The sequence below is a fragment of the Pecten maximus genome, chromosome 12 (assembly GCF_902652985.1).
Source record: "Pecten maximus chromosome 12, xPecMax1.1, whole genome shotgun sequence".
Taxonomy (NCBI): domain Eukaryota; kingdom Metazoa; phylum Mollusca; class Bivalvia; order Pectinida; family Pectinidae; genus Pecten; species Pecten maximus.
In genome coordinates this window covers 2226430-2243757 of record NC_047026.1, presented here as the reverse complement: position 1 = coordinate 2243757, position 17328 = coordinate 2226430, and the positions used below count along the sequence as shown (strand labels likewise).

General features: G+C 34.7%; 2 protein-coding genes across 2 annotated transcripts; one reads left to right on the top strand and one right to left on the bottom strand.

Annotated features, from left to right (window-relative positions):
- Nucleotides 1-1669: 1669 nt before the first annotated feature.
- Nucleotides 1670-5618, bottom strand: LOC117339067 (perlucin-like). Its single transcript, XM_033900436.1, has 5 exons — nt 5512-5618; nt 4852-4940; nt 4263-4353; nt 3566-3797; nt 1670-1793 (listed from the first exon to the last, which is right to left on the bottom strand). Exons 1-5 carry the CDS (start codon nt 5564-5566, stop codon nt 1745-1747), a joined length of 516 nt encoding a protein of 171 aa, XP_033756327.1. The 5' UTR covers nt 5567-5618; the 3' UTR covers nt 1670-1744.
- Nucleotides 5619-12482: 6864 nt separating this feature from the next.
- On the top strand, nt 12483-16239 carry LOC117339066 (perlucin-like). Its single transcript, XM_033900435.1, has 6 exons — nt 12483-12603; nt 13708-13832; nt 14622-14715; nt 15049-15298; nt 15507-15554; nt 16164-16239. Exons 1-5 carry the CDS (start codon nt 12561-12563, stop codon nt 15517-15519), a joined length of 525 nt encoding a protein of 174 aa, XP_033756326.1. The 5' UTR covers nt 12483-12560; the 3' UTR covers nt 15520-15554; nt 16164-16239.
- Nucleotides 16240-17328: the final 1089 nt, after the last annotated feature.

Sequence of the window (17328 nt, the reverse complement as noted above, 5' to 3'; positions counted from 1 at the left end):
TATACACAATCAACAATTTCTGCAAAAAAATATCCATGTTGCTGTCAGGGAAATAAAACACTCTAACTTAATTTCGAGTCGGAAAATTGCGTCCAAAATATTCGGCATTCTAATGCCAACGATGTTATACATTGCTGTGTTTGATTCTGCGCTATTTCCTGCCAGGCGCTTATTAAACCAGTTATAACCACAGCTAAAATATCTCAATTTAAGATAGTTAAGAGCATGTGTTTAAAAGAAAGGCAGTCATGCATAACATATCAGGAACGGCTAAATGCAATGAAATAACCTAACATGTTGTTCTTTGATACGATGTCGTTTTAATTTGGCTCAAATTCACAGATAAGTTTAGATACCTGACTTTTATCTTTATCAATATTTAACGATATAATTTAACCAACTGACAATACATCATTGCTCGAAACCATTTTGTAGCCTGATTGTTATGAATGAGCCGGGAAAAAATAGCTATGGTTATTTATTAGATTAAAACATAAGATACAGTATGTCTTTTTTAAAGGATATCACGACATTTGTCCTCATATTTGAGATATATCTCCCCTCTTGAACAGTTGCGAATTGATCTTGTTGACCTAAATCTGTGCCCTTTAGGATATCTGATAAGCTGGGTAACTATTACCTCTGGCCGATAAACATGCGCGCGATATAAGCCCCTGTAAGGGCCATGTCTTCCTATGTCTTATGGAGTATACATAAGGGTTTTCTTAACGATCCTTTATTTATATACGAGAATGAGCTTGATCCGTAAAGTGAAGTTGTCCGGTTACGCACGGGCTTACTGCTCATTTTGTTGTACCTGGTGATAACTGGTATTATCTTATCGATTGATTTGAAATCAGTTCTTCCATTTGAGAGAGAGAGAGAGAGAGAGAGAGAGAGAGAGAGAGAGAGAGAGAGAGAGAGAGAGAGAGAGAGAGAGAGAGAGAGAGAGAGAGAGAGAAACAGAGACAGACAGAGACAAACAGAGACAGAGACAGACAGACAGACAGAGACAGACAGACAGACAGACAGACAGACAGACAGACAGACAGACAGACAGACAGACAGACAGACAGACAGACAAAAAACAATTAAAAATAACTTTTATTCAAAGCCGTTGAAATAAGGTCTGCAATCAACATAATCCCCTTCCGTCAGGGGTATCTGTAAAGTGCGAAATGAAAGCAAAACTAAACGAAACAAAATTAACGAAAAAAAAAAAACGAAACGAAATCAAACGAAACGAAAAATGAAAACACTGAAAAAATCAAAAAATTACACTTAACAGATACCCTTTCGCCAGTCGGTCTTTCTTCATAAACCGTCGTTCAAGATAATAAAATGGAGGTATTGTACTGTAAATAAATCGAATTTTCAAACAGGGGGGGATCTATGAGAATTTGATGTTCAATATTGATCATAATCTTTTTGCCATTTTTCAAAATCAACATTTCGTAAATCTCACATTTTCTTTAATTAACCAAAACTGCAATATAAGACAATCATTCTAATAATTATTACCAAACCACCTAAAATCATATTTCTTGTTTCTTTTATGATAGCCGTAAATCCTCACGCTGAATTGATGTGTAAACATTTTAAAAGTAAACTTCCATAATGCTACCACGAAATAAATTCAGTTACATTCTTGAAATACAACTCAAGTATATTTGATGTCGAACAAAATGTATTCTCGGTGTATCACAATAAACTCAAACGAAAAAATCACGTGATGCTAGGACGACTAGCCGATTGGTCCGGGATTTCCACCTCCTCCTATTACAGCCGTTATCCTACCAACAGACAAAACAATATTTTAAGTATTTTTTTGAAATTGACGTCAGAAAGTTTCAAGATATCTATGTTTCCACGCTAAGTTGATTTGTTTATTTTTGAGTTTCTGAGGTTTGCTTTAATCCAGCATATCACCTTTAAATTCTTAGAAATTATGGCAAAGTCCAGAATATGCAATATTTATTACAAATTATCACACCAACAAATCTCGGCACAATTACTATCTAACGGTTTGATTTTCATGTGAGTTTCTTTGATATACTGTTTACAGTTTTTTGTTCTCTCATCATTAATTGATTGGCGTCACGACAAAAATACAATGACGTCACGTCGACAATTCAATCACGTCACGTTAGCATTACAATATATTTTCAATATAAATGAGAAGCACCATTACCTTTAAATTACAATAATGATTATGATTATAATGATTATAATGATTATAATGATTAAGTCGAGAGACCAATATAAACAGTATAGCCATAGGCGTATGTATTTCAGTATCATTAAACGAAAACTAACAAACACATCACAATAATGATTACGGGGAACATGATTATAATGATTATGATTAAAATGATCTTGATTATAATGATTATGATGATAGACAAATATAAACACTATAGCCAAAACATATGTATTTAAGTCTTGATAAACAAAAAAGTAATCGACACGTCACAATAATGATTATGGTGCTGATTATGATCATAATGTTTACAATGATTATGATTATAATGATTAAGATGATAGATCAATACAGACCCCATAGCCACAGACGTAAGTATTTTAGTATTGATGAACGAAAACTGACACATCACAATAATGATTATGGTGATGATAATTATGATAATGATTAAGATGACCAATATAGAAACTTAAGCCTCAGACGTACGTGTTTTAGTATCAATAAACGAAAATAGATACATAAAGGAAATAATTATATGTTCAAAGTTGAAAAAATGATACATATTTGCTTCAAATGATTGTACATGGGATACAAAAGATATCAGCACATTTCAAAACAAATTAAAGACATAGTACAGATCAGGAATTAAGCTGCATCATACAGCTGTTTCGTTCTGCTTCAATTAGTCAGTAACGTTAGGGACATCATATCACTGTTTCTTGTTGCTAGAATTCGTCAGTGATGTTAGGGACATCATACAGCTGTTTCGTTCTGCTTCAACTCATTAGTGATGCTAGTAACATCATACAACTGTTTCATCCTTCTAGGACTTGTCAGTGATGTTAGGGACATCATACAACTATTTCGCCCTTCTATGATTCGTCAGTGATGTTAGAGACATCAAACAGCTGTTTCGTCCTTCTTTGACTCTTCAGTGATGCTGGGAACATCATACAGCTGTTTCGTCCTTCTAGGACTCGTCAGTGATGTAAGGGACATCATACCGCTGCTTTGTCCTTCTAGGACTCGTCAGTGATGTAAGGGACATAATACAGCTGTTTTGTCCTTCAAGGACTCGTCGGTGATGTTAGGGACATCATACCTCTGTGGCGTCCGTCTAGGACTCGTCAGTGATGCTAGAGACATCATACAACTGTACAATCCTTCTAGAACTCGTCAGCAATGCTAATGTACTAAAACTTGACACGCAGGTTACGATAACCCTTGGGGACTAAACTCAATTGTTTCTGCAAAACTCAAGCAAACTATTATCACATTTCAAGACAAATTAAAAGTTAGGTACAACAGATCCAACATTTGAAGGAACCATAAATCTTGATCCTTTTGTCTCCGTTCCATACTTACGGAATTTCACATATCGCGTAGCGGGTCTCTTCGCACTCTTGATCGTGCCACTTCCAGGCGGCATCTTGGTCCATTGCCAAGCAATGCTCGTTGTTGTCATCGCTCCCTCCATTGCTTGGTTCACCATCATCCCAATTCGTGTACGTCATCGTCTTTCCTGACGCCCATTCCCAATATCCTTCCTCAAGAATGTCGTTTCCCCCGACCCAGAATAAAGCGGGACTATACGTACCTGTCAAACGTAAATAGAAATATCACGGGATTATTTAGAAATACTCATCGATCGTGATTCAGGAGATACCTGACAAACCTGTGTACTTCGGTAAATATGAAACTAAATTAAATAAAAGATGGATAATATCTAAAAAATATCGTGTTTTTTTGTTTTTGTTTTGTTTTTGGAAACCGTTGTAAAAGTATAGTCATTTTCAGATAAGGTGGGTAATCGTCATTTGATTTATCAACGACGCCATGTAAATTTTGGTCTAAGTCAGGTAATGTCAGGTTCAGAAAGCGAAAAACAGGGTAGTGACAACGGAACGATCAGGTATGTTAACGAGCGTCGAACTTTGGACAATTAACTATATGCATTATATCGAAGAAAAGATTCAAGACCATTTATGTATTAAGAAATTTACATTTCACCTTCAAGTATAAAACTTAATCTAACAATTGTAAGATCATTGTTTTAACTCACGCCAGTGCAAGGAAAGGAAACCACGTATAAAGCTTTCCTCAGCCGCATCCTCTATCTCCAGTAGGTGGGAATTCATTTCCTTACAGACTACCTATACAAACAAACAGACGCAAGATCTTTGGATGAATATATATTTGTACTGACTTTACAGATTTATTATCAGAGAAAAATTCTTTCAATTTTGCATTTTGTTTAAAATTGAGATTTTTTTTTTATATAGTATACTGTGCTATGACGTCACGCAAAAAAAAAACACACAAAAAACAACAACAAATAAACAACAACAACAACAACAATAACAACAACAACAACAACAACAACAAAAACAAACAAACAAACAATCTTAGAGACAATTTTGGAATAAGACTTACTTGTTTTAAGATTTCCTTTCATTTTATTTGCACCAAAGCAACACGATTTAGGCATCAGATAAAGAATATATAAATTCAATGGCTTTGTTTGGTTATGTAAATATAAGTAAGATTTATTGGTACTTTGATTACTGTTGAGTGACAGTAAGTATAACATTGATGGTTATGTTTTGGTGGTGCTAAAACATAAATAAATGTATCGTATTATTCGTGTTTACCGTTGCCTGGCTCCAGTCTGATTTTACATGCGGTATTGTGTAGCAGGACGCACCATGTTTTATAAACCCGTCTGGACACTCACTGTTAACTGTAATTACAAAACAATTATCAATATTTTACTGTAGTAGCCCTCATTATAACGTAGTACTATAAGCATGGTATGTACGTCCGTCTGGACAGACAGCGGCAAGGTAACACACTACTGTAAACTCATCTGGACGGCTTTAACTGTGACATCGCTACTTGTTCGTCCGCCCGGACAGACAGCGTTCATTATAACATTCTGACTTGTACGCCCTCCTGGACAGACAGCGTTCATTAAAGCTTCCTGACTTGTACGCCTGCCTGGATCGACAGCGTTCATTAAAACTTCTTGACTTGTACGCCCGCCTGGACCGACAGCGTTCATTAAAACTTCCTGGCTTGTACGCCCGCCTGGACAGACAGCGTTCATTAAAACTTCCTGACTTGTACGCCTGCCTGGACAGACAACATTACTGCAACAACCGTTGTTTTGTCTGTATCTACCAATCTGGAGAGTTCAGTATAACACTCCTTATTTGATAAATCATAAATTATATTCAATGAAACATTTAAAGTATGCATGGAAAAAATAGAAAGAGACATTGTTATGGAATAATGACAATTATTAAATTTACCTCCAACAAATGTTACAAGAAGAAGGACGAAGCCACAATTTACCGTCGACGCCATGCTTAATCTAATCTACTAAGTATATGTAGGCCATTTCCAAGCTGCAAGTCATTGGTCATTTGAACTTAAGCTAATCTATTATATAATGTCAAGGCGACTGTGGGGTCCGCTACATATCGGCATTTATCTAATTTCCTATACCAAGAATATATGAATTTACAACTTGTTAGTTAAGTTTTTGAACATATAAATACAGTTTATACTTGTATTGCAATACCAGTCCCCATCGTTATTGAAAACTCCGTTCAGTTCAGAAATAATTTTTTATCCAAACTTACAAAACATTAAATATCCATTAATAAAACACTAGAAATAAATTTATGTAACAGTTAGGATATGAAGTGATCATTTCAAATATTTAAAATATATGATGTTGTTTTCGTTTCCACTTCCCTTCCATTCCTAAAAATGTATAATTACCAGTAACTTATTCTAGAGCATGCGCAATATGCTTCAGTAAGTTCCAGATATTCTTGAAAACCCGCATTAATGTAGACTTTGAATTGTATCGTTGCAAAAATAAACTGTGGAAATATATTACTTATTAATCAAATATATACGACATAGATACGTTTTAACACATCTCCGAAGATAAATAATAGAGGATGGATAGAAAAGAGTCTCTCTTTTAGCCCCTGGAAACTGCAACTTAAATTAAACGTGTCAGAGAGCGAGAACAGATTATTGATTGCAAAAACAATGAAAGTCCTCGTTATTGAAATTTTGTTACGTAACGATTTCAACTTGAGCATTTTGATATTTAAGTGTATTATTTTATAAAGAGTGTTGAAAAGAATATTGAATAATCATAATTTGCAGCTCAAAATTTATAATTCAAAAGAAAGGCACAATACATGTTGGTCACATCATAGTTTCGTCAATGAAACAGTAGACGTTTATTCCTTATTAAATGTATGTTTTATTAATTAATTTATTTATTTATTTATTTATTTTTTATTGTTATTTGTCAATGTCAAGTTGGATGCAGTTTATTTATCTATATACTTTTACTATCTGTACAACACCTAAGATGATTACAATAGGCCCACGGCGAATTATTTATCGACCGAGGGGATCGTTTTAAAAAATGTAATGATATTTTTCGTTGTTTACTTTCTTTTGTGTAACTGTTCCATATTTTATGTCTATATGTGTCCGTTTGTAATTTACTTGTGTCTTGATCAAGGGGCATTTTCCCTAGAAAATTCGGCAATTTACTTGTCTGTACAGTCGTAATTACTTGTTGACAAAAAATGTATTTCTAGCTCTCGACACTTTATCACTAGCCCTCCACCTCTGGGTTGCGAGTTCGAAACCTACGTGGGGCAGTTGCCAGGTACTGACCGTAGACCGGTGGTTTTTCTCCGGGCACTCTGGCTTTCCTCCACCTCTAAAACCTGGCACGTCCTTAAATGACCCTGGCTGTTAATAGGACGTTAAACACAAACAAACCAAACCAAACTATTTCTAGTAATACGCATCCCGCGAACATCTGTTTGTTAGGATCCAGTACCTATTTTGGACCATATCATATCGTTTTTGCTTACTGGACTCTACAATGTATATACATGTATTTATATATAATTTAATTTTGTATGAAACACGCATTTTCATTGGCTGAAATAATTTTGTTATACCTCCATAACAAAATGTTTGACGTTGCGAAATGTAACGTCATTTTTGATTGGCTGATGACGTTGCGTAATAATTCATCACAGAAAAGAGTTCGCCAAAGAAAGTGAAATATCTTGGTGTGTATAAGACGAAATTAAATTATAAGAATTAACATAAATTATTTTTTTCTGTTATACAGTCATAACATAAAAAAAACTGGAGTGTACTCTAAATAAACCGCTTCGTGGTTTATTTAGAGTACACTCCAGTTTTTTCTGTTATGACTGTATAACAGAAAAAATAATTAATGTTAATCCTTAAATAAATTACCTTGAATATATTACGACAGAAGATACCTGTACATATTTCAGGAATCAGCGTTGACAGTAATACAAACACGTGTTGTTGGTATCAAGATTAAAGGGACTAAAATGTTAGAGTTTTATTTAAACAACAGTGTTTTTCAGCGATATTTTGAAGTTGATAAACATTGCCAATATTTCAAAAGAAGTGCCATGATTTTGTAAACAGTCTAATTCCAAGTATCACAACGCTTTCCGGAAATCAAATGCATGAAGAAAACAAATGAAATCTATCCATTTAGTCCCTTTAAAACAATTTTGTTGACCTTTCAGTTTTCGTAGTCTACGGATAATGGTAATATGTTATGTACGGGTGTGACACAGGATGTCGAACCCGGTTCGAAAAACTGGTATGGAGTGCCCGAATTGAACCTGAACTGAACGGCTAATTTTCTCACATTTTCCGATTTTTCTGAATGGGGTTACCTAGATATATAAAAAAAAACTATAATAGCTATCTTGAATCTGATATCTATGTATACACAAGATGAGAAAGTGAGATTGAACGTTGAAACTTTAATTTCAGAATGTAAGGTAAAATGGTTAATTCCAAACACTTAAGTTTGTCATATATTAAATTTCAAACTGATCTTGACAACGGTATTTAAAAACATTCACACACACACAAAATATATATGTATATATGTATATATGTATATATGTATATATATAAATAATTTAAAACAAAAAACAAAAAAACAAACAAACAACAAAAAACAAAAATAAAAACAAATCAAAACAAAAACAAAAACAATATTTTCTTTTCAAGAAAACTAATTATTTACTCATTTTATCTTTGCTTCATGTGGTTTCATCTTCAATTTCTGGTTCCGCGGTTTCCTTTTTTGTAGAAATATGCTGAACAGTTGTTCATACGGTTGTTGCTTAGTTTAAAAATGAAAGTTAATTAAAAAAATCGACTTTAGTTTTCGATTTGCTGATGTATATGTGCTCTTCTCGTTGGAACATGTATCTTGTGCGAATGATAAATTGCTGGCACTTTAAAGTAATTATTACGGTATTCAAATTTTGAGGCATTTATATATATCAATGATAATGCAAAGATTCATATTTGATATTTTAAAACGGTTATAGTTTGGTAATGATTGTGGTTGGAAGTTCTTACATTTCCTGTTACGATTTGTGTAGAATTTCTTGACGGCCGTATCGATATTCTCTTAGGTATTGAAAGCCTTAAAGTTTTAAACCAAGATAGGAAAACATGCAACAGATATTTAATAATGTTGGATTATACATCATTATTTTTCTTATGAAGGCAGATCGAACAACACATTAGCTAAGATTTATGGAACACACTTATTAAACAATGTTTGAATATGTCATAGGTACCCACCCTTAATATGATATGACAGACTGACACCATGCCAACGTAAGCCATTGTTTATTTGAAGAGTTTTAACGTCGATTAAGGTTTGGTTTGCCTTTCATACGACCGACTCTTAAAAGAGTGGTCAACAAACGTAGTAATGTCCGTACGATATCCTTGACCTCTAGTGGACGCTTCTATGGCGGTTTGATTGGCAACTGAGAGTGACCAAGAGGAATGGACGTCAAGTATTTATAACTATGTTGTACATTTATAGCCGAAACGTGATGGTCGATAAGATATAACTAACATCTTCGGTCGTCACGGACGGTTCACAAACAAGACGATAGATATATATATATAGTTAAGATATATATATATATATATATATATATGGGGCAAAGAAGTAATTCAAACAGTGTAAACAATAAGGTTTGTTAAATTTTCGAGGCAATCCGCCCCTTTATCAAAACACAAAAAATCACAAATACAATCACATAATATATATAAGAAGTACTGGAAATACAATATAATACAATAAGAATAATGTTTTAGTAACTGGAGAAACCACAATGAACCCTTCGGCAAACGTGGGCCGAAGGCGGATACTAGCGTGACTGCATCATGTTCAAACACTAGAACGCTATGCGACCAACGGCAGAGATATTTTGAATTCCCCCGCACGTGAAAGTATTCCGAAGAGTTCAAAGACGATTCGTCCCTAAACACTGCTAGTGGACGACATTGCATTTATATAAAAAATGTTGCATTATCGTCTCTACAGTGATTGATTAAATATCGTGTACAAAGTCTGAAAAACTTTAGAAAAATATGTGTTAGATCATAAGAATTATAGAGAGTGGTGTGAAAAAACTGCTACAAATATTTATCAAGACTGAAAATATAAGAAATACGAATGCCGAAGTGTCCCTACAGGACGCTACGGGAAACAGACGATTCGGACCAACTCGGACCAAGATGCTGCTGCATGATGGCGGGAAGCGACTAAATGTGAGTCTCAAAGAGCAACAATGAATAGATGCCCCAAAAAGTACAGCAATTATGAAAAATTTAACAAATTGAATAATTAACTACATGAATTGTCAGATACACGTATAATGGTCAGATGGAGAGTATATCCAGAAGACGTCTTTAACGTTCGTTCATACCCCGAGGGTAGCAGGTTTGGAGATTGGTGATCCAGTATCTTTCTCTGGAACGACGTTTAGTTTCATTCCAGGTAGGACAGTGATCAATGGCGACCACCTGCATATCCTTCCAACTGTGACTAGGTAAATTGAAATGCCTTGCCACAGGAAAGTCTGGTCTGTTTTGCTTGATGGAGCAACGGTGATTGTTGATTCTGATGTTGAGCTTTGTGCTGGTTTCTCCAACATACTGCATTTTGCATTTTTTGCAGGAGAGGAGATATACAACATTGTCTGATGTGCATGTCAGTGTTTGTAAAATGTGATAAACACGGTTGTTTATTTCACATTTAAACGTGTCTGTGGACTCAGTGTATGGGCACAATTTGCACGTTTTTTTGCTGCATGTGTTGAAGGAGCCTGTTGTAACGACAGAGGCAGATGAATGTAATTTGCTGCTCACCACCAGATCTCTTACATTTTTTGGTCTATGATAGGCCAATAACGGTGGTTCTGGAAAGATCCGTTTGAGTGCAGCTGACGACTCGATGATGCGCCAATGATTATGTAAAATGGAAGAAATAGACGGCAAGTTAGGATGGAACGTGACAACACAAGGGACCCTTTGTGTCGGAGTTCTGACTTTGTATTCTAGAAGGCTGGCTCTGTCAAGTACCCTGACTTTGTCTAGTTCCCGATCTATCAAAGTAGATTTATATCCTCTAGCAAGAAGGTGTGATTTAAGTTCTGAGCATCGACGTTCGAAGACTGTATCATCGGACACTATCCGTCGGATACGTAGAGCTTGGGAATAGGGAATGCTCTTCGTTGTGTGTGAGGGATGACAGCTGGACGGGCGGAGATACTGGTGCGTGTCAGTTGGTTTGGAATAGAGGTCTGTGTTTATATATATATATATACACACACTGTATATGCTAATTGTGGACGTTTTAGAACCGTTTAAAGTGTTTTATTTGAAGAATTCAACAAATATATTGCTGAAATTAACACCTTTCTTATTCATCGTGAAAGTAAACGAAAAAAAAAATCTTTGTCATATCTGTGCATATAAGTTGTTCGGAAATGCATGTCCCTTTCTAAAAAGAACCAGTGTAGCTGCTATCATTAAATGCTTTCTGTTGTGCAAAATGATAAAGGACAGCATTAATTAAAGTCATGGTTAAAGGCACATGTTTAGCAAACACAGATTTAAGACATTGAACAATTCCAGGTATGTTATCATATTATCAAAAATAAATGAACAAGTTGTAGGAAAGGAAATATTGATGTGTGAAAAAACAATAACTTCAAACGGAATTTAATGAAGCGGTGAAGAGAAAGAAAGAAAGAAAGAAAGAGAAAGAAAGAAAGAAAGAAAGAAAAAAGAAAGAAAGAAAGAAGGAAATAAAGATAAATACCGGAAAGGGACAGTATTAAGAAATACACCACAAGTTCTCATTCATCGGAGAAACAGGGTGGTGAAAAAGGCACTACCAAACATGTCAACGCGAATTGAGCACTTTGGACAACAAAAATAAGATATATTTCAACGCGACCATCATGATGATCGTTAACATTTCTAAATTTCTTCGTCATTCTAACATAGTTAAACCGTAATTTTGGAATCAGGTGTTTAATGAAAGGGGGAGGGAAATCGCTTAATTAATAGATAAGCGTTTAAGAAAACATCGCTGTTAACTTGCCATGAGGGCAGGATATTCAAAAATAAAACTCATCTTTACTTTGTTTCTGGTTTTGTAAACAACATCCTGTAACGGTCTATAATAAACCCTGACCGATATAGATAGTACCGTTATCTAAAGAAATAGTGTATATGATAGTATATCGGTGACCTAAATCCAATTGCATGTTGTTTAAAAATATGTCACTAGACAATATGACGGCAATGGTTATAATCTTATCTTATTAATGTGTCATTTGAAAAGATACATCCACTTATTCAGCTTTCATTCAATTTTAACCTTGTTTCATTTTTAACTGCATATCCGCATTTTGCATCTACCGCTACATTGACCAATCACATACTTCATCTTGACCAGTAACGCCACCTGTCGCGTCATATCCGGGGCAAAAAGAATATTATACGGCTATGCCGAAAAAATTAACTATATTGGAGCAGAGGTGATAAGGAACCTTCTCCCAGCAAAAGTTTCCTTTCGGGATTTTCACACTTTTCACGCCAGCATAAATGTCGAATTCTTGAAGGAAGAATTAAACAGTTATCTATATTATTCGGCGTTAGTACTTATATGAATTACTTAAATATCTCTACTTTTTCATATTTACTTGTGCTTTTTGTACAGCCTAAATCATTCTACGTGACGATTTGGCAAACCGAGAGCGTAATAAAAATAATAGTATTATTGTATTAAATGTTATTGTCGATAGTCCAGCTAGGTATCCCCCGAATTGATATTTACCTTAATGTGAACAGCCATATGTAGATAAGAGATAAACAGAATGGTATACATTGTCCTATTTCCGGACAGAACTTGTTCAGGAGGCAAAATAGCACAACAATTATGGCTTGGATAAACATTGTTTTGGCGGTTGTTCTGTTTGTGGGTAAGCGTTAAAAAAAATAAACTCTATGAAAATATCTTTCATTCACATTAGCATTTTGAAGAATTCGTACTTGGAGGTTTGTACAAGCGAAATAACGAAGTAAACTAGATCATTACGGCTAATTTTAAAGATTTGATACACAAAAACGTTCGTTCTATCACGTTAAATGTATGCCGTAATATCATACACTCTGCAATGTCTATATTTGTTCTTTTTGTGATATAAACTTTTATCATGCGCCTCCGTGTCTGTTGCAAACGCATTCAAGAGACATGTGATAGTGTTATATATTTATTTTCTTTTTCGACTAAGGGGGCATTTTTTAAAATAAATCCTCTTGAACTATTCCAATGTGATTTCATAACTTTTGTTCTGATGATAACCTAACCCATATGATGTCAAGAGGTCATATATCTTTATTCAGAAACATGACGATGTCACAATTGCAGACTGTGCAAAATAGATTGATGTTCTCTCTATTGAAGAAGGAAATGGTTTGGAGTTTTGTGATGCAATATATCTGTATGACTCTTACAAGTGAATGATATGACTTGTATTAGTGAAAACTACCGTCAGTTAGAATAAGATGATTTTTTAATGATGAAAAGAGGTTTACATTACGTTGCCTTTCCTTTGGCGTTGCTTTAATGCATATAGTGGTATAAAAGAGGGGAGTATTACAAATGCTATTTGAATTCTTTTTAAGACAACAGAGAGTATGTTTAATGAAATAATGTAACATGAGGAATACTTTAGTATAAAAAGATGATATCGGAATGAGGTTTTCACACACGGAGAATACAAACCCTTTATACGGTGTTATCCTAGAAAAATACCCAGAACTGTGGCTGGTGTCAGTGGTGTGAGTCGGTGGATTAACGTTTATCATATCGCTATGTCAATGACATAGTCATTTCATTTCGAAATATATAATCATATTTCTAATATTTCTATTGCGACATGTTTTGTTGTTTGTTTTTTTGTTTGTTTGTTTTGTTTTGTTTTTGTTTTTGTTTTTTCTTTCTTACAAACATGCATTGAATAGGATTTTGTAAAAACAATTTGTAAAATTAAAAGAAATTACCAGTTAATTTGTTATTTCAGTAAGCCCGTTGCCTGTTATATCCAGTACAACGGTAGGCCTTCCCACGTGCCCACATAAATTCGTATACTTAGATGGTTCCTGCTTCAAAGGCATAAAGGTTTCTGCAACATGGCCGGAGGCCCTGGTAAGTAATTCTAATGCAGTGATTTGTATTGCGTTCTACGATAAATCTTGCATCTTACTTTTTATATCTCTTCTGAGACAGCGTGTTTGACAACGACAGTCAAGACTCCCATTATAATCTTACTTTTTTTCGAAACTATGGTTAGTCTATCACAGGACAGAACTCTGATTTCCATTTTGCTACACACGGGAGTATTATGAAGCGATAGTGTCCGGCCCTCTCGGCCTCTTCCTGGTCTTTTCCGGGTATTATCACTTTGGCGCGAGATTTAAAGTGAATTAGAGTGACGTCCCTTATTACTGTTATTCTGGACGCAGACGACGAAAATGATAAAGGCTAAAAGTGCCCTCTTAACAATGTTAAAATAAATAAGCAACTCGACAACATCTTCGTCATTTACTGTCCTGTTTTAATAAAAAAAATTAAGCAAAATAATAAGAATTCAATCGCTATATACCAGGAACAATTTCATCGAGATCTACAGGAGATATACAGCCCATTTATTTGACCTATATAGTCTAGGGTTTACAATTTACAATAAACTTTTACCTGTTTCCCTATGAATTACACATTCGTATCACGTAATTGGCTGATTGCACACTAATTTTGCTAAAACTGACTTTTACATCAAAATGTACGGAATTTTTTGTTTTTGTTTTTTGTTTGTTTGGCCGGTGAAAATTGAGACATTGAGTGTTTGTCCGCCATTTTATTTTACTTTGCTTCTCAGATTTCGGTTAAGTAAATTAAACGATTAAATGGCATATAAGTGAAGGGAATTGGTTGTAGGCGTACTGTGAAGTGTTTGGAGCAGAATTGGCGATCATCAAGTCAGCGGAGGAGCAAAAAGCCGTGGAGGGATACCTGAACACTTTACACGATCGTAAGCATGTTCCCTATTACTGCATCAACTTAATGTTCTAATTCTGTTCCTATACACAAATATACACTATGTGCCTTTTTTATTCTCTATATAAGATAATTTCTATTTATTTGTCATTTTGTTTTTTATTTGTTTTGTTGTTTTGTTTGTTTGTTTGTTTGTTTGTTTGTTTTTTGCTTTTTTTATATCTTTCGTTTAGATTAGGGAGAATGCAATCGAGTATTGTTTATTACTTTCTAAAACCATGTTAAGACAAAAATACAATGATTTATGGTAAGGTTACTTGTTTTAAGTGCTGCTTTAATAAGTATGCATATATATACATATATATAGCTGAGTATGGGAGTACAAAGCATCATCAGTACTGGTTTGGAGCGAATGACATCATAACAGAGGGAGATTGGAAGTGGGCAGTTACCACAGAGACGATTAACTATACCAACTGGCGAAATAACCAGCCAGATAATGGCGGCGACGACAATGACTACGATGATGAACACTGCGCTGAAATGTCAGAGGAACACAGCTGGCAGTGGAACGACAACGGATGCGAAGAGGAGAAACACTTCTTGTGCGAAATGATGTAAGTGACACGTGGAAAACAGGGCATGACAGGGGCGTAGCTGGGCCCTTGATTACTGGATTCACGAGCACCGTAGGCGCGAATTCGAAAGTTTTAAAGTTTTGAAATTTTTGGAATAGTTGTAAAATAAAGTTTACTTTTTTATTAACACAAAAAGATGTATTGTATGACATGTTAGAGAGAAAAGTTACTCTGTTTTATATTTCAGTACCGAAGCATAGTGATTGATGGACATTGTACAAGTTGTTACTAACAGGTAAATTCACCAGATGTGGAATCTTTACATAATTTATCATTTTATATTGAATGATTAATGCTTAATCAGCAATTTTAAAGATAAATACTTGTTCAGCAGTTTCATACAAGCATTTTTATCCTTCGGATATAGTTACTGCTTTTCTACGTTTAAAGGTCTGACGGCCTTTCAGTGAATTCGCACATACTATGTTTTTGCATAGATCACCTGTGTAATAAGCCGTGGAACGTTTTCCATTGGCTGTGCGGGTCCTAAATCGATTATGACGTCATACTATGGACAATGACCTAATGTCAATAATTGAAAAATGGCCGCCTCTAATTTTGTCTTGCACATTTTTAACCTCTAACCTGTCAAAATTTGCTTAGTTATGTGATCAATGAATCTTAAACTCTCGTTTAATATCATATTTGATGAAACTCGTCTCGCATTTAAGATCCTATATATATTTCTGATTGTTTATTAGCTGTGAATGTACAAACGATTAACAGGTCTTTTTCTATATCAACATGTAAGATAAGCGTGCCATATACTTGCACGTGTGTTGTGCCGTTTAAAAAGTAACAAGTGACTATTGACTTCAATGCTGTTTTATGCTTCGCTTTGCAGGACAGATAATTGACCAACCAAGACAGAAGAATGCATCATTTTACCAATAAAATCGAAAATAAAGTATTAAGTAATACTTGAGTTATGTTTTGCTTCGTTTTAATATAAAAACCTTCCCTTTGTACATTCAATATGTATACGGGGTCGCATTTCGTTAAACACAAGACTAGGAAATACAGAAAATACGTCAAGGGTGAAATCGTGACAATGATTGAATTTCTGATCGAGAACATCTAAATTGAGCGTGTTGACTAGATCTTCCAACCAACTATTAGCATATTGATAGGAACAAACTGCTGTTGGCCGACTTTTCTGTTGTTTCCTTACTAGGCTGAGTATACTTAAGAGCAGAACCTGTAGAGGATCCTGTAACGTCCTATAATTCCCATTACATGTTCCATGATTTCCGTCACAGATGTCGACAACTGACTGAAATTTAACATCACAAGGTTTCGAGAGATACAGGATGATAGAAAGTATGGGGATGTCTGATGGCCAGCATCATGTTTTCATTTGGAAATAAGCAATATGAAGTAAGACTTGTAAGATGCTTGTTGATATTCCCAACGGTAATGTGTCACTACCCTAGCTCTCCTTTGAGAATGTTATTTTACCCTGACTAATATAGACTTGGGAGGTTATTTTAGATTTTTCTAAAGCCCTCATTGATTTTAACATACTTTATTTGCAAATATACAAATGGGATAAGTTTATTTATTTATTTATTTATGGGTTTTACGTCCGCTATTACGGCCTTACGGCCTTTCAGCTGACGATAAATGGGATAAGGAGACACAAGTATAAAACTTATAATCCGTCTTCAACAAAGCCCTCATTATATAATGTGCGTCCTTGTTTTCAATCAATGAATATTGAAATATCAGATAAGCGTCATGATTATCGACCCTTTCCGATATCCATGTGACACAGGCTTTGTACGTGGGTGTATTAATCTGGGTCGCCAAGGACATTATCTACCTGCATGCATACAAAACAAATATAGATAAGTTACAGATAAGTGTTCAAGAATAATCATAAATAAGTTATTCTTGCCAGATTAGAAAATAATACTAAGTAAATTAACCCATTCTATGTGTACAATTGTTTGGTTTTGTTTTTTCTCTCTCTCCAATTTTCTAGCGTCACAGAAGAGTCGTTTATTATA

What these genes read in the sequence shown, in the direction of transcription:
- LOC117339067 (XM_033900436.1), bottom strand. Translation starts at nt 5,566, where the DNA reads ATGGCGTCGACGGTAAATTGTGGCTTCGTCCTTCTTCTTGTAACATTT. An exon ending in CAGACTGGAGCCAGGCAACG is followed by an intron (nt 4,354 to 4,851) that starts GTAAACACGAAT and finishes TTGTTTGTATAG; the next exon opens with GTAGTCTGTAAGGAAATGAA. An exon ending in TACGCGATATGTGAAATTCC is followed by an intron (nt 1,794 to 3,565) that starts GTAAGTATGGAA and finishes GTCTGTTGGTAG; the next exon opens with GATAACGGCTGTAATAGGAG.
- LOC117339066 (XM_033900435.1), top strand. Translation starts at nt 12,561, where the DNA reads ATGGCTTGGATAAACATTGTTTTGGCGGTTGTTCTGTTTGTGG. An exon ending in GGCGGTTGTTCTGTTTGTGG is followed by an intron (nt 12,604 to 13,707) that starts GTAAGCGTTAAA and finishes TTGTTATTTCAG; the next exon opens with TAAGCCCGTTGCCTGTTATA. An exon ending in CCTGAACACTTTACACGATC is followed by an intron (nt 14,716 to 15,048) that starts GTAAGCATGTTC and finishes ACATATATATAG; the next exon opens with CTGAGTATGGGAGTACAAAG.